Raw genomic sequence first — 15,693 nt, 5'->3', positions numbered from 1 at the left:
GCTACATTGGCTCGAATGCGTCTGATGTTAGCGGCAGTGTCCCTACCTTAAAAAGATGGCTGGGCAGGTGCAAAAGACATCAGCCGTTGTGTGTGGAAAACCACCACAAAATCCTCCCTTGCGTTGGGGACGTGGGTCAACGCATAAGTTACATCTCTTTCCACAGCAAGTTTGTTTCAACATGAATTTCAATACACGTACTGAACTCAAGACGTCTTGTGTTGCACTGGCAGGCAGCGAACATCTTATTATGGGATGCAGTCAAGCGTTTCGTGATTCATTGAGCTGACTCCACATAGATTTGCTTTTCAACATGAATTTGAATACACGTACTGCCTTTAGTAAGATCCACAGCTGGAAGACAAGTACTCAGCCTTCTGATGACACTGGTGGGTGGGGGTGGGGACCCACGAGCCAATGAATGTTTCTTTTAACAATAAAAGAAACTGTAAAACGATTCTTTTGCCAGCCATATATTAGGGCTCACAGAAGTAGGTCAACTTTACACAAAATAACAAAAGAAAACACAGGCAGTGTTTTGACATGGCAAGGAGAATTGGTCATGGTTCTGACTGGGGGATTGGGAGAATGCATGGGGCACTGCTAAACCTACTGCCAGAGTCAAGGACTGGGAAAACAGTCGTCCTTGTTTGAACCCAGGAAGACATACTTACCTGGCAGAGGTGACACCATGATCAAGAAGATGGTTTGCCCAAGGCGAGGCTCTGTCATTGCACCCTGACCGTGCTGACCCTTGTGAATTCCCCAAATGTGGGAATCTCAACTGCATAATTTGTGGTAGTGGGGGACTGCGTCCGCGCTCTCCCCTGTTTACGATGTAAAAGACAAAGATGTGTTAGAACAGTAAAAGCTTCACGTGCATCTTCTGAACGTAAAACGTGAGCAGTTCCAGGTGTGATGCAACAAGCGCTCTCTCTCACTCTCTATCCCTATATATAGATATATATATTTATCCCCATTACATTTTGTTGGATCTTGGACAGGACAAGAGCCCGTCTTTAGGCTACATTGGCTCGAATGCGTCTGATGTTAGCGGCAGTGTCCCTACCTTAAAAAGATGGCTGGGCAGGTGCAAAAGACATCAGCCGTTGTGTGTGGAAAACCACCACAAAATCCTCCCTTGCGTTGGGGATGTGGGTCAACGCATAAGTTACATCTCTTTCCACAGCAAGTTTGTTTCAACATGAATTTCAATACACGTACTGAACTCAAGACGTCTTGTGTTGCACTGGCAGGCAGCGAACATCTTATTATGGGATGCAGTCAAGCGTTTCGTGATTCATTGAGCTGACTCCACATAGATTTGCTTTTCAACATGAATTTGAATACACGTACTGCCTTTAGTAAGATCCACAGCTGGAAGACAAGTACTCAGCCTTCTGATGACACTGGTGGGTGGGGGTGGGGACCCACGAGCCAATGAATGTTTCTTTTAACAATAAAAGAAACTGTAAAACGATTCTTTTGCCAGCCATATATTAGGGCTCACAGAAGTAGGTCAACTTTACACAAAATAACAAAAGAAAACACAGGCAGTGTTTTGACATGGCAAGGAGTATTGGTCATGGTTCTGACTGGGGGATTGGGAGAATGCATGGGGCACTGCTAAACCTACTGCCAGAGTCAAGGACTGGGAAAACAGTCGTCCTTGTTTGAACCCAGGAAGACATACTTACCTGGCAGAGGTGACACCATGATCAAGAAGGTGGTTTGCCCAAGGTGAGGCTCTGTCATTGCACCCTGACCGTGGTGACCCTTGTGAATTCCCCAAATGTGGGAATCTCAACTGCATAATTTGTGGTAGTGGGGGACTGCGTCCGCGCTCTCCCCTGTTTACAATGTAAAAGACAAAGATGTGTTAGAACAGTAAAAGCTTCACGTGCATCTTCTGAACGTAAAACGTGAGCAGTTCCAGGTGTGATGCAACAAGCGCTCTCTCTCACTCTCTATCCCTATATATAGATATATATATTTATCCCCATTACATTTTGTTGGATCTTGGACAGGACAAGAGCCCGTCTTTAGGCTACATTGGCTCGAATGCGTCTGATGTTAGCGGCAGTGTCCCTACCTTAAAAAGATGGCTGGGCAGGTGCAAAAGACATCAGCCGTTGTGTGTGGAAAACCACCACAAAATCCTCCCTTGAGTTGGGGATGTGGGTCAACGCATAAGTTACATCTCTTTCCACAGCAAGTTTGTTTCAACATGAATTTCAATACACGTACTGAACTCAAGACGTCTTGTGTTGCACTGGCAGGCAGCGAACATCTTATTATGGGATGCAGTCAAGCGTTTCGTGATTCATTGAGCTGACTCCACATAGATTTGCTTTTCAACATGAATTTGAATACACGTACTGCCTTTAGTAAGATCCACAGCTGGAAGACAAGTACTCAGCCTTCTGATGACACTGGTGGGTGGGGGTGGGGACCCACGAGCCAATGAATGTTTCTTTTAACAGTAAAAGAAACTGTAAAACGATTCTTTTGCCAGCCATATATTAGGGCTCACAGAAGTAGGTCAACTGTACACAAAATAACAAAAGAAAACACAGGCAGTGTTTTGACATGGCAAGGAGTATTGGTCATGGTTCTGACTGGGGGATTGGGAGAATGCATGGGGCACTGCTAAACCTACTGCCAGAGTCAAGGACTGGGAAAACAGTCGTCCTTGTTTGAACCCAGGAAGACATACTTACCTGGCAGGGGTGACACCATGATCAAGAAGGTGGTTTGCCCAAGGCGAGGCTCTGTCATTGCACCCTGACCGTGCTGACCCTTGTGAATTCCCCAAATGTGGGAATCTGAATTGCATAATTTGTGGAAGTGGGGGACTGCGTCTGCGCTCTCCCCTGTTTACAATGTAAAAGACAAAGATGTGTTAGAACAGTAAAAGCTTCACGTGCATCTTCTGAACGTAAAACAAGCGCTCTTCTGATGCAACAAGCGCTCTCACTCTCTATCCCTATATATCAGGGGTGGCGAACACGCGGCTCTTGGACAATGAGCGTGCGGCTCTTTGCGTCTCGTCATATTTTCCATATACTGTGCCTCATCTCATAATTTTTTTCCCTCTCAAACCACACTCAAACCATCAGAGGGTATTAAAAATAAATAATTAATAATACAAGTTATTTGGCAGTGTGTGTGTTTGATTCTGCTCCCGACACATATGTGACCGCCAATCATTTGCGCGGGTTACGCCCACTGCCGGAACACATACATAAAGATTTATGTGCATGCTGACCGTTACCCTCATGGTCAAAATGGTAAAGTACACAGATAAACACAGGATGTTTCTGGAAGAACGGGAAGATTCTTACTTTTTACTGAACAGAATGGCAACTCACTATGTTTATCATTATGAGCTTTTGGCAGCAGTAATATTGGTCATGGCAGAAAAGAACAAAACGTATCCCGGAGAAAATGAAAAACTTCCTGATCTGACACAAATTGTCTCCTTTATTAACAAGTTGAAGCTTTTCAAAGTGCACATTCAAAACGGCAATCATCCCACTCTCCTTCTTTGCGGAGCTCACAGCAGAATGCTGCAATTAGAATGAATGAAGCGCAGAACGTGACGCTGCTTGCGCAACTGGACGGAAACGACCACAGATCCCTTTTCTCATGGATCCTTTAATGCAGAGACTGACTCCCTGAGATCCCTGCTGGTCACTGAAGAGGCAGTGAGAGAACCGGAGATAAATGAGCAGAAATCTCTCTGAAAGAAGGCCCTGTTATAATTTAGAGAACAGATATCGGTCCGTTCTGACCGACACTCCAGTGGCGCCTCCAGAAATTTTTCATGGGGGTGGCCGGTAGGGGGCCACATTAAATCTTGGGGTGGCACACAAAACCCATGAGCTAAATTTTTTAAATTCATTCTACTAAACGTAGTAAAACAACCTTTAGAAAACCAACAGAAAGTTAAATGCCTACTGATTTTTTTCTAGAACATTAACTTATAGTTGATACTACTATAAATTCCAGTAGATATCATTAGGCCGGTGTTTTTCAACCATTTTTGAGCCACAACACACTTTAACCTTGAAAGAAATCCCGCGGCAAACCAGCAAAAAAAAATGTAAAAAAAAATTTAGAAAAAAAGGAGAAACTCATAGTATGTATTGATCTACAGTCCCTCTGCAATCTCACATGCATTTTTGTGATAATTGTGGCAGAAAAAGCTGATGTAATAAAAGTTAAGTGAAAAGATTCAAAAACTGTTTGATGTGTGTTCGTTGTTGTTACAAGACGTTAAGAGGATAGACTCATTGTGCGCTGAGACGCTGTCACTTTAACCCAATGCATCATGGGAGATGTAAACAGCCGCTAAACGCAAAAAGACTAGCGTCTCTGAGCTTCATTGTTTTGTTCACTTTTCAAGGTCTGATACCGGATTCTGTGGAAAGCTACACCACTAAAGATGAGCTTTAGCTGGTACTTTTCTTGGAACTGAGCAGGGGGGTATTCCAGAAAGCAGGTTATGCTAGCTCCCACGATAAGTTTGAGGCTAATGAAGTTGATAACCTCAGCATTTGGTTCCAGAAATGGAGGTATGTTTCAGGGTAGGTCAAGTTACCATGGCAACTCATGCTCTGAACATAACCTGGTCTGGAGCAGGTTTAGTTGAAGGTTAGTTTGTTTACAGAGAGGTGAAGCAGCATGGCGTGTCCATTTAAAGATGACTTAGTGGATGAAGAAGCTCAGATAATACTTTTTCCACCATGAGAGGGTGATAAGACCACATATGGATGTTGGAAAGATAAACTTTTTTACTTTGATCTAACTTAATTATTTGCTTCAGTTAAGATAAATCTTTTTTTTTTTGTTAGGTCACCTTAAAAATAACACATAGTTTTCAGACAATTATTCTCCTTTCGTTCAAATTAATTCAATTAAGTAGGTGTAACTTTGGTGCTGCCGTTAGATCGGCACCGCAAGGGATTCTGGGATATCATTCCCTTTGCCTGTCTGGACGGATTTGGGTTTAAGTGTGGTTTTTTTACAAAATGTGTTTAGTTGTATAGCTGTTTTAATGTGTTTCACCGTGTTTTGCCGAGCTATTTTGTCCTACTATGCTTACTTCTCTGCACCATGAGTGAGAGTAAGGGAGAGGATGATGAGTTTATATAGCACCTCTACCAACTTTACATGTTATGATAGTGACGGAATGTTCTTTAATGAATTTTTGCACTCTGTGCATTTTTTTCCGTTCTTTGTTCTTGTTTTATTGTTTTATCTCTCTCATTTCATACACACACTCTCTCTCTCTTCATCTCACTCTTTTCTCTGCCTCTCTCTGACGCACAACTACTCAGTGACGGGCAGTAAGGTTGATGCCGGTGAGAATGTGACTCCTCTGAAGTCAGATTTATGATGATAAAATTGAATATTTAATCGTTTATCCAACAGCATTTAACTGGTAATTCTTTGTGTCTCAACATTCCTCTTTCAATGATACTTAGACCAACAAATACACAAACATCTGGACAGAGCATCCTTCTGGGGCCTGTTTCAGAAAGGAGGTTCAACCAACTCTGAGGTTGAACTTGAACTCTGAGTTGGTCAATCGGGGGATTAACAACTCTGAGTTTTCTGTTTCAGAGAAGCTGATCCGAGTTAGATCAATCAACTCTGAGTGGACTGATTCGGAGGTGAGCGTGAGCACCGCGACTATAAGAAGCCATTATCAATGGAGCGCAGATATCACCAGTCACCATGGCAACAGTAGAAAAAAAGAGGTCTGCGTATTTTTTGCCAGCTGAACTTGACGTGCTGCTGCAGAGTTACAGTGAATATGAGCACATATTCCAGAAGAAAAGCAACACCGCTGCATCTGCAAAACAGAGACAGTTAGCGTGGGAAAACATAGCTGTTCAAGTTAATGCGTAAGTTTGCATTTAAATCATTGTCATAAAATATTGACTGTAATAACTTTCTAAATAGCGTAAGGTGTGAAATAAAAAATGGCTATATTTAGGTGTACTTTTGAAGTGTCATTCCTGGTGTAAATGCATGAAATGCTGCATAGTGTACAGAACCAATCTGGGGGAAAATGCATTTAACGTCGGTAATGTTTAGAGGACTTTTTTGTTAACCTTCCCCTCTTGCAAACGTTGGTCAGTTTAATATTAATACATGCAATTGTGTTTTTAAAAGTGAACTTTTGTCTACTGTTGAACCTTTCGCTGCGCGAAGACTTCTCCTTTCTTTTCTCTCGTCTTTCCGACCGACCGTGGTCAGAAGCGCAGGGGAGATTTCCTTCAGGGCCGAAGGGAATTCTCCTTCGGGGTTCACTTCCCGTTGGAAACCCTCAACCTCCAGAGCGGATTAAGAATGACTCCAAAACAGTTATTCTGGGAATGACACCTTCTCTTTATTTAACTAAGTGCTCCGTCCTCTGAACACACAATATATCCCACGCACACACCTCCGCTCCGTGCTCACCCCCCCCCATCTGCACCTGCACTCGCACCCCGCTCAGCACACACACGCTGCAACACTACTCTTGTATTGATCAAGTGGTATAGGTTTATATGGGATTAAGAAAGTAAGCAGTACTAGCAAATTGTGTTTCCAAAAAGTAATTGTTACATTAATCTAATTCAATGTCCCTGATTTCATTTTCATGTAGATGCAATCCTGCAGGAATTAAAAGAACATGGCAGCATCTAAAAGCGAAAAAAAAATTAATTGAATTGGAGTAATATGACATTTAGTTAGATAAATACGTAAATTTGAGTTGTATAAACAATTATTGAGTTTTATAGACGTAAGAAATTAGGTTGAATAAATTTAACTCAATTTTTTGTTACCAATAGAAGTAATTAATTTAAGTTGGCAAAATTGGATACGTTATATATATATATATATATATATATATATTACACAATGAAAATACAAATAAGATCAGAAACTCGTGCGTTTACTTTGTCTGGTCTTTTTCTACAAGCAGGAACTCTTTCTTTTACTGATGATGCAGCCGTGTTACTTTTTTGATGGACGTATAATTTTCATACGCCGTCATTAAAATCTCAGACTCCGTCTCACTGAAGTACAGCGTTTTCTTTTTTTTCACCACGCGTTTCCATGGTGACTCCAGAAATCGGCGATCTGTTGAGAATGTCTTTATGTACCTGCTGTGCACGCCCATTAACCCAGGGTTACCAAGTCGAGCGTAATTACGCTAACTCATATCCGGTCTTTTGGAACCGACATACCCAGAGTAAGCAAGTTCAGGCGGATTTCAGCCAGAGTTCAGGCTTAAAGTCAGGTTAGTTTAAACATGCTTCCTGGAATACCCCCCAGATCTCTCAACATCATCAGTGTCTTTCATGTTGCGATGAGGCTAAGAACTTACAGTAGCTCCTCCCACACTCGTCTGGAGCATCAGGTTTATGAGCACATGTCAAGCAGTGAATGTGACGCGCATCGTCTTCCTGCTCCCTTCAGGGAAGCTCAAAGCAACTGAGCGACGTATTTCCAACCCTGTCCTCTTCTCCAATACCAGTGACCTTCATGTCTTCTCTAATAGTATTAATAAATCCATTTATTGGCTAGTTTCACAAACTCAGCGGCCTGGTGGTAGAGTGTTTGCCCCTCCCCGCTCCATCAGAGGACTACAAATGTGTCAAGAGTCCGACACAAGTGGCCTTCAGCTCTCATTTGTTTGCTCAGCTGTCGGACAGGACAGGTTCAAAAGAATAAAAAGGCAGATAAAGTTTAAAAAGTTTATTACAAAGAATTTATATACAGTTTTATTATATTACAATCAAAAATGTCGAAAAGAAATTTAACTAAAACATATGAACTATGACCACTGACCAAATGGAGTTATTAAAGGGCCTGTATCATGCTATTCTTAACCCTTTTACAGTAAACTACGTCAATATATATTCAATTCAATTCAATTCAATTCAATTTTATTTGTATAGCCCAAAATCACAACAACAGTCGTCTCGATGGGCTTCGAAGTAAACATGAACTCAAAAGGATCATGAATACAAAGAGTTCGATAGGAAAATACTAAAATGAACTAACAAACTGACTAAGCTATACTGGCATCCCTGCCCTTAGACCCCCCTTTGCGGTAAGGAAAAACTCTTAAAAATATAATATTATATCTTTGGCACACTAAAAAACAAATTTCTAATGAAAAATGAGTTCTTTTCACTGCTCATTTTCCTACCCGGAAGTAAGACGGCTCGATCTCTGAGACCCGCCTTTTGCTCCTTGTGGGTGCCACCTATTTCATGATGTCATCCAAGAGTTGGCCTCAGCAGCGTGTCTGTGTTTTGCCCATGAAAACAAACAACATCCAAACTTTTGCAAAGACAGATATGCATATTGTGCATTAAAAATAAAAGGCACGATCAACCACTAGCGCAGCAGAGAAAGTGGGTGTGTGTCTTAGCCTGGGGGCGGTGCTCTTCCTGAAAGGGGCTGTTCCCCACTTTGTGACATCACAACGTGAGGACCCAGTTGTTTGTGTGGATTGAGAGGGGCTGGTGCTCAGAGAGCAGGTTTTTGGAGGAAACTTCAGAAATGTGTGAATGGATCAAAATACGGTTTTGGGTTTGTTTATAGTGAGGAATGAACATTTAAATACACTTAAAAGCTCAAAAATGTTGATTTTGCATGTAATAGGCCTTTTAAAATATTTATATCAAAACGATTAAGCTAAATGATGCATAAACTGACAATTTTGTTTTTCTTTTCATGAGAAAAAGTACTGATCAGAACTTCAGAGACATACATGTCTTTCACTTTCCATCGTGTCTTTTTTTGCTTTTGAGGTTTGTGAAGCCTCTTCTTCAACTTAACAACTAATCTTAACCAACCTAAACTCACAGTTTAGCCTTTAACTTAAAAAGGGTCAACGGACACATTCTGATCATCAAATCTCCAAATAAATCCTGCAGAACCTTCAAGGGGTCAGTAATTCAACCATAAATGGAACAACAAATTCAAGTCCTTAAAGAACTATAGATCCATTCAGCCACCATGTTTGCCACTTCTCGGCCCACATCCAGGACAAAGGCATGTCGGAAACCTTTTTCACACAGTCTGAAGTCTCCGTGTGGGAAGTCCCGTCTGATGTCGTTGAAATACTTAACAGGACACCAGTGGTCTGTAGCTCCATAATAGAAGATGAGCTGGAAAACAAAAGTTCAATGCTGTTTTCAATTTCAACATATTAAGGATCATCCTCTTAGGAATTTAATAGACAGTATTCCTTACCTTGTCTAGATTTTTCTCGATTGTTGTATTATCTCTTTCTAAAACCATCCTCATTTCCTGGCCCCCAAGGTACATAGAATTGGCTAAAAAGAAAAAAATAAATAACTGATTCTAATAAAGCTTTATTTTATGGTGTTGCAGTCATGTTATTTTCATTGCTGCAAAAGTCTTTAGCTGCAATCACACCGTCAATGGTACAGACGCGATCTGAGGTCCTGCGGTGCCATTAGAGTTCAATTATTTCAACTATGTCTGGGTCGCCCCGTCGCATCTACCAATCAGGGACTCAGCTTTGGGCATGTGATGCTTTCAGTGAATCGGTCAGGAGGTAGAAAACAGATCCAATGCGAGCGTTATTGTCCTGAACTTCCCTCTATTTTGTTAACCTGCTGGGGTTGCCGGAGCTCGTCCCAGCTACTGGTGGCTACAGGTCCGCAGCCTGTCGCTTCTGTGGCGGCTCTGTCTGCCAGCCAGCAGCCCGGAGGCGGGCGGAGCTCGCTTGCTGGCTTTGCTGGCAAACAGAGAGCCGGTGTGGGATGAAAAGGCAGCCTGCTGGAGCGTCTTGAACTTTGTGATGTTTTTCTTATTTTCGCAGAGACAATAACAATGATTTTTTTCACTTAATTTTATTTTTTATTATTTTTGTTTTTATTTTCCTCTCTTGGGTTAACAGTGAGCCTTAAATTGGGTCACAGAGACCCTGATACATCGCAGAAGCGACTGTCATCAAGACACAGCTCTCAGAGCGGGAGTGAAGCTGCCGGTACCGGGAGAATCTCTGAATGATGTCATGAACCCAGACGTGGAGACGGGATTACCGAAGTTTTCGTAGAGCTCTTCATCATGAATTAATGAATGAAACTGATCTCTCAACATCATCAGTGTCTTTCATGTTGCGATGAGGCTAAGAACTTACAGTAGCTCCTCCCACACTCGTCTGGAGCATCAGGTTTATGAGCACATGTCAAGCAGTGAATGTGACGCGCATCGTCTTCCTGCTCCCTTCAGAGAAGCTCAAAGCAACTGAGCGACGTATTTCCAACCCTGTCCTCTTCTCCAATACCAGTGACCGTCATGTCTTCTCTAATAGTATTAATAAATCCATTTATTGGCTAGTTTCACAAACTCAGCGGCCTGGTGGTAGAGTGTTTGCCCCTCCCCGCTCCATCAGAGGACTACAAATGTTTTTTGTCAATTTTGCACGCCCCGGTGTGTGACAACCAATGGGATTGTAACCAACCCAGAAAGTGTCAAACCTGCAGAGTCTCCCCTGAGCAGCTGCACGGTGGGCTGAAGGATGCAGTGGTCCAGAGAGGTGATGCTGCTGAACACAAGTTTGATGAGAGCGGCTTTGAGGATGTCCGGCAGCAGAGAGAGCAAGAAGACAGGCAGGTAGGCCAGGTAACGCATCTGACACAGCAGTGGGGTCATTCTTCTCCCCTGGGGGGACTCGGCCATTCTTTCAATGGTGGGAAACAGCATTACAGCCTTGAGGACCTGAAACCACAAAGAGGTTTCATCCGCTCTGAGGAGCTGAGGCATCAAAAAACAAAAAAACAAAGTTCTCCTGCAGGAAAAAACTTGATTTAAACCCTTAAACTAGCTGTAAGACGCTCTTTGAATTACCGTAACATATTCTGAAAGCTGAGAAAAACTGTTTAAAATAGTAGTAAAATGTTGCATATCAGCACAATCTGATTTCAGAATTATGTTAACTGAGATAATGGTGGCAGAAATACGGTAATTAAAAGAGCTACAGCTCCCGGCTTAAATTTTGAGTCAATATCCATATTATTATTATTAACAAAGACTAAAAGAAATCATCAATAAAAGCTTTTTTAAGGGTAAGCAATTGCACCTCAGTTAAAAGAACTGCTGTTACAACAAAAAAAATAAAATTTTGGAAACCTTTTTTTGATCCTTTCATTTAATGGCAGTTCATTTTTCTGTTCTCATTTGTCACCCAACCAAACTGTTCTGCCCCCCTCCTGTCCCCATATAAAATGTTCTAGCTCCACCGCTGACCTGAAGTGAAGAATCTAACCACAAAGTGACTTTGTCCAAACCTTCCTGCACATCCTTTATGTTAGTTATCTCTTAAGCACTGATGTTTAGAGACTGACCTTGAGCTCAGGGTTCCTCCTCATCATCTCCAGGATGATGTAACAGCCGATAGAGTGCCCCACCAAAACCAAACTGCTTCCTTTGGGAATGTGTTCTCTAATGAAGGCCAGCTTGTGTTCTATCTGCCCGTTCAGACCAAACACGTCATCTTCGGCTGCAGCACGGGCATCTATGTGAGAACAGAACATGGAAGACCGCGATTTACTTACCTTTAAAATGGAAAGTCATAGAATGTATTTTTTGTCTCTAATTTCTCATGTTATTGTCAGGGGTCGCCACAGCGATTTGCACAGGTGGTTTGGCAGAGAGCATATTTCGCCGGATGTCCTACCCGACACAACCCTGTATCTTTAAAGGCATTAGGAGACCCAAATAGGCAGCAGGGTGGGTCCTCTACCAGAGGGCTGAGAGCTTAAGGGTTCTGTGCAGTAACTTAGCTGTTCCTAGCTCTGCACTTCTCTGGACTGAGATGTTTCAGGTCTTTCCAGGGATTTGCTGTAGCCAATGAAGCCAGACGGATAAACAGGCTGTTCGCAACTCAACCTGTGCAGGTGTAAGTTCAGTGGCAGGGTCAACAGCAGAACAGACCCACCAAGGCGGGAAACTAAACAGTACTGGAAAAGTGTATGGGAGAAAGAGACAGCACACAACAGCAATGCCCAGTGGCTGGTCTCTCTGAGAAAAGAACATAGCAACCACCCTGAACAGAATCCAGTAACCATCACAGTGGCAGACATCCAAGAAAGAGTCTCAGGTATGAAGAACTGACCAGCACCGGGCCCTGACATGATACATGCCTACTGGCTAAAGAAACTCACCGCACTCAACGAGCGCCTGGCAGCTGTCAACCAAAAGTAGCTTAGATAGCCTCCAGCTATGATACCAAAAACACCCCTACCCCTCCAACTGTGGGGTATTTGGTGGGGTAGCGGTGTCAGAAATAGTTTTTCCCACGTGGAAACCCTCGTGGTTTGGACACAGAGCCCTGCACTGCGAGGATAATGCGCGTCACGCTGTGCCACGGAGGAGAAATGCATTTAAATTGGGTCACAGGCACACTTATCGTCAGGCAAAGGTAGGGGATCGCCTGGGGCCAAGAGCTGAACACTTATACATTTTACGTCCACACCGGATGCCTTTCCTGACACAACCCTGTATTTTATCCGGGCTGGGGGACCCAGACTCGGCCCCCCCTTGTGGGTACACAGTTAGACAGTGGCGCCAAGGGTTTTGGACCCACACTAGATGAGGCTCGTCACGCACCCTGGGAATCGAACTCTGATTTCCCGCATGCCCGATATCCTCACTGGCTCTTTTCACTGCTCTGTTGATGCGACAGACATCAGTAGATTAAGCAGTTTATTGTTCCAGCATAAGAAAAAGTCTAATAACTTGTACAGTTAAACTCTATGGAAACAAAGATTTTAAGTTTTGCTCCACATAAAACCGCATCTCGGATTCTCGGCTCCATTTTCAAGTCCAGTGTCAGAAATTGTCTTATTTAAACCAGTTTATTATCTTTAGAAGGCCACTCAAGGCTGATAGCTAAACTGTTCAGTCTGCACTGTGTTTAGGGCTTGATGTGGAGAATTACCAGAGTATATCTGTGAAGGACTGTATCATTCTAAACTGCTGTAGGAATAAAAGATAAAGGCCGAGATGACTGCGAGGTAGCCATTTACCTTCCACCATGTCCATGCAGTCCGGAGCAGCACAGTGACCTGCATGGCTCACAGCCCACACTGGGTACGCGTGTCCCAGCTGGGTGTGAAGCTCCTGCATGAAGGTCTTGTAGAAGCCCACTAACCCGGGGTTTCCTGTGCAGAAAACAAAGGTTCATGGATTCAAGTATTTAAAACACAATTCAACAACACACAAACAATATCTTGATCTACAACATCCATCTATCTATTTACTTCACCCACTATTTCCCTTTCGGGGTCACGGGGTTTCCAGCACTTGTCCCTGCTACTGTTGGGTGAAGGCAGGTACAGTCTGGACGATTTGCCAGTCTGTCAGGGCCAGGGCACAAAATCCCTCCCACACACAACCACACACCACAACACACCAGGGACACTTTAGTGTAGCCTTTTAAACCTAAGAAGCATGTTTTTGCACTGTGGGAGGAAGCTGGAGTGCATGAGGAGAACGAACAAACTCCTCACAGAACGCTCCCAGGTAGGATTTGAACCAGGGCTTTCTTGCTGTGAGGCAACAGTGCCAACCACTGTCCCACCATGCACGGGGCGACCCACGCACGCGTGGTTTTTAGTTGTATGTTTTTAAAAGTTAAAATAAATTTGCAGTAAAAACCAGGAAAGGTTTGTTGAGTTTTTAAAGTTTAGTCTCATATTCACAGCGTCAGACTCAAAGAGTCACATTAACTTCATGAAAAGGATAAAAGTCGATGGTTAGGCAGCTACAAACATCCCCAGAACTCCTTCCTACCAAATACAATAACACTGTACAATAATTCACAGGGTAGCAGATAACTTTTGCACATCTTTGCTGGTACTGTCTGTAAAAAGCTCTTTAAATGATGCAACCTTATTTGTTTACATTCATGTTACATTTTTGTTTTTTATATTCTCTTTTCTCTTATGTCCACTATTCTTCTTTTATTGCTACGGTAACAAACAAATTTGCTGCACGGTGGCGCAGTGGTTAGCGCTCTTGCCTCACAGCAAGAAGGCCTCCAGTTGAAGTCCCAGCTGGGGGACATGAAAAAACAACATCAACAGGGGGACCTTTCTGTGTGGAGTTTGCATGTTCTCCCCGTGCATGCGTGGGTTTTCTCTGGGATCTCCGGCTTCCTCCCACTGTCCAAAAACATGCTACATAGGTTGATTGGCAACTCTAAATTGTCCATAGGTGTGAGAGCGAATGGATGTGTGATTGAGGATATTCTACCCTGCAACAGACTGGCGACCAGTCCAGGGTGTCCCTTGCCTACGCCCAAGTGGCCGGGACAGGCTCCAGCAACCCCGTGACCCCGAAAGGGAATAAACGGTAAAGAAGATGAATGAATGAATAAAGTATAACTGCTTCTGATTCCCGAATAATAATGTTAAAGTATGTTAGTAAATACTAAGAAAAATGCTGCAATAATAAGAAACATCAAAAAGATTTGAATTATTTTTTTAATTTCTGAAAATTCAAACTGACTTTAAAAAAAAAGTCAGCTGAGTGAATTTAGAAGTTTTTCTTTTCTTTTTAATACATCAAAAGGTTTTCTTCAGTCCAGGAGAAGCTCACCTTTTTTTATTTTTATTTTTTTATACTTTAGGAGAAGCTCACCTGGGATGAGGAGGAAGACTCGTTTATGTTCCGGGTGGAGCTGGCGAGGGCCAAACTTCAGCACCTCCGTGATGGCCCCGCAGCAGAACATGAAGTCTGTGTGAGGCTCCATCCCAGCAGCTGAGGGGGGGAAACGGCGTTAGAGCAGATGCACTCAGGGGTCACAAGAGGTCACCAGCGGGTCCGAAGGTACGTCGCTGCTGCCAACAGGCAGCCTCTACCCGCGTGGATTCATCGCGAGCCGTGGCTGAAAGTCGGTCAAATCGGATTGAAATTACTGCAGATGTGGTTCAGAATCGTAATAAATACCTTTTAAAGTCGACATGGATCAGATAATAAGACTGTCGCTGATCATTGATGGTAATTGATCGACGTGCCGGTCAGTTCCGCTTTTTACATCATCAGGGACGTCACAGGCGTCTGCTAGATTCCTATTGGTTGGCTAAATCTGATGCGTTCATGAACATTGGAAATTTGCATGTTCTTGTTCCACCTGATTTGAAACCGTTTTAGATGTTGAACGCTCATGAGTTTGTATTTGTGAAGAATGTGACAACGGTGGTAAAATCGAGGTTTCTTCTCCAGGACCTTCAGAGCTCTTTTGTAGCAAGATTCAAGAGGTCTAAGAACAAGTACTGATACAATAGTTTATGTGGGAGAAAATCAATGAGTGTACATTTACATTTACTTTATCTGTCAACAATGACCAGCTGGTGTTTTTAAAATTATGTAAATTATAATTTACAGTTATTACAATGTTTTTAATGAGCTTTTAAATAGAGAGTTTTGAATCCAAACTCTGTAGGAAACTGTTCAAACTTTTACATTTTATTTTGATTTTGTAAACTAAAAGATAAATATAGATCCAGGGGGGTATTCCAGAAAGCAGGTTATGCTAGCTCCCACGGTAAGTTTGAGGCTAAGGAAGTGGATAACCTCAACTTTGTTAAGTCAGTTTAAAAATAACACATAGTTTTCAGACAGTTATTTTACTTTCATTAAAATAAT

At 42.7% G+C, this 15,693-nt stretch overlaps 1 protein-coding gene and 3 non-coding genes across 5 annotated transcripts; 3 read left to right on the top strand and 1 right to left on the bottom strand.

Annotated features, from left to right (window-relative positions):
• The first annotated feature begins 666 nt into the window (after positions 1-666).
• On the top strand, positions 667-830 carry LOC111946902 (U1 spliceosomal RNA). Its single transcript, XR_002872715.2, has one exon. It is a non-coding gene; the product is annotated as a U1 spliceosomal RNA (small nuclear RNA).
• An 859-nt stretch (positions 831-1,689) lies between these two features.
• LOC111946884 (U1 spliceosomal RNA) lies at positions 1,690-1,853 on the top strand. Its single transcript, XR_002872697.2, has one exon. It is a non-coding gene; the product is annotated as a U1 spliceosomal RNA (small nuclear RNA).
• An 859-nt stretch (positions 1,854-2,712) lies between these two features.
• Positions 2,713-2,876, top strand: LOC111946885 (U1 spliceosomal RNA). The gene has a single exon (XR_002872698.1). It is a non-coding gene; the product is annotated as a U1 spliceosomal RNA (small nuclear RNA).
• A 4,864-nt stretch (positions 2,877-7,740) lies between these two features.
• ldah (lipid droplet associated hydrolase) lies at positions 7,741-15,127 on the bottom strand. 2 transcript variants are annotated; one of them, XM_004084241.5, is made up of 7 exons: positions 14,995-15,127; positions 14,686-14,805; positions 13,071-13,205; positions 11,388-11,557; positions 10,521-10,761; positions 9,265-9,347; positions 7,741-9,179 (listed from the first exon to the last, which is right to left on the bottom strand). In XM_004084241.5, exons 1-7 carry the CDS (start codon positions 15,008-15,010, stop codon positions 8,991-8,993), a joined length of 954 nt encoding a protein of 317 aa, XP_004084289.1. In that variant the 5' UTR covers positions 15,011-15,127; the 3' UTR covers positions 7,741-8,990. The 2 variants fall into 2 exon arrangements, with proteins under 2 accessions (XP_004084289.1, XP_078796801.1); XM_078940675.1 differs by having other exon boundaries at positions 14,686-14,932; positions 14,995-15,086.
• Positions 15,128-15,693: the final 566 nt, after the last annotated feature.

This window comes from Oryzias latipes, chromosome 22 (genome assembly GCF_053564925.1).
Source record: "Oryzias latipes strain Hd-rR chromosome 22, Olatipes_Hd-rR_3.1".
Lineage (NCBI taxonomy): Eukaryota > Metazoa > Chordata > Actinopteri > Beloniformes > Adrianichthyidae > Oryzias > Oryzias latipes.
The sequence above is the reverse complement of the archived record's forward strand: the minus strand, read 5'-3'. Positions and strand labels throughout refer to the sequence as shown.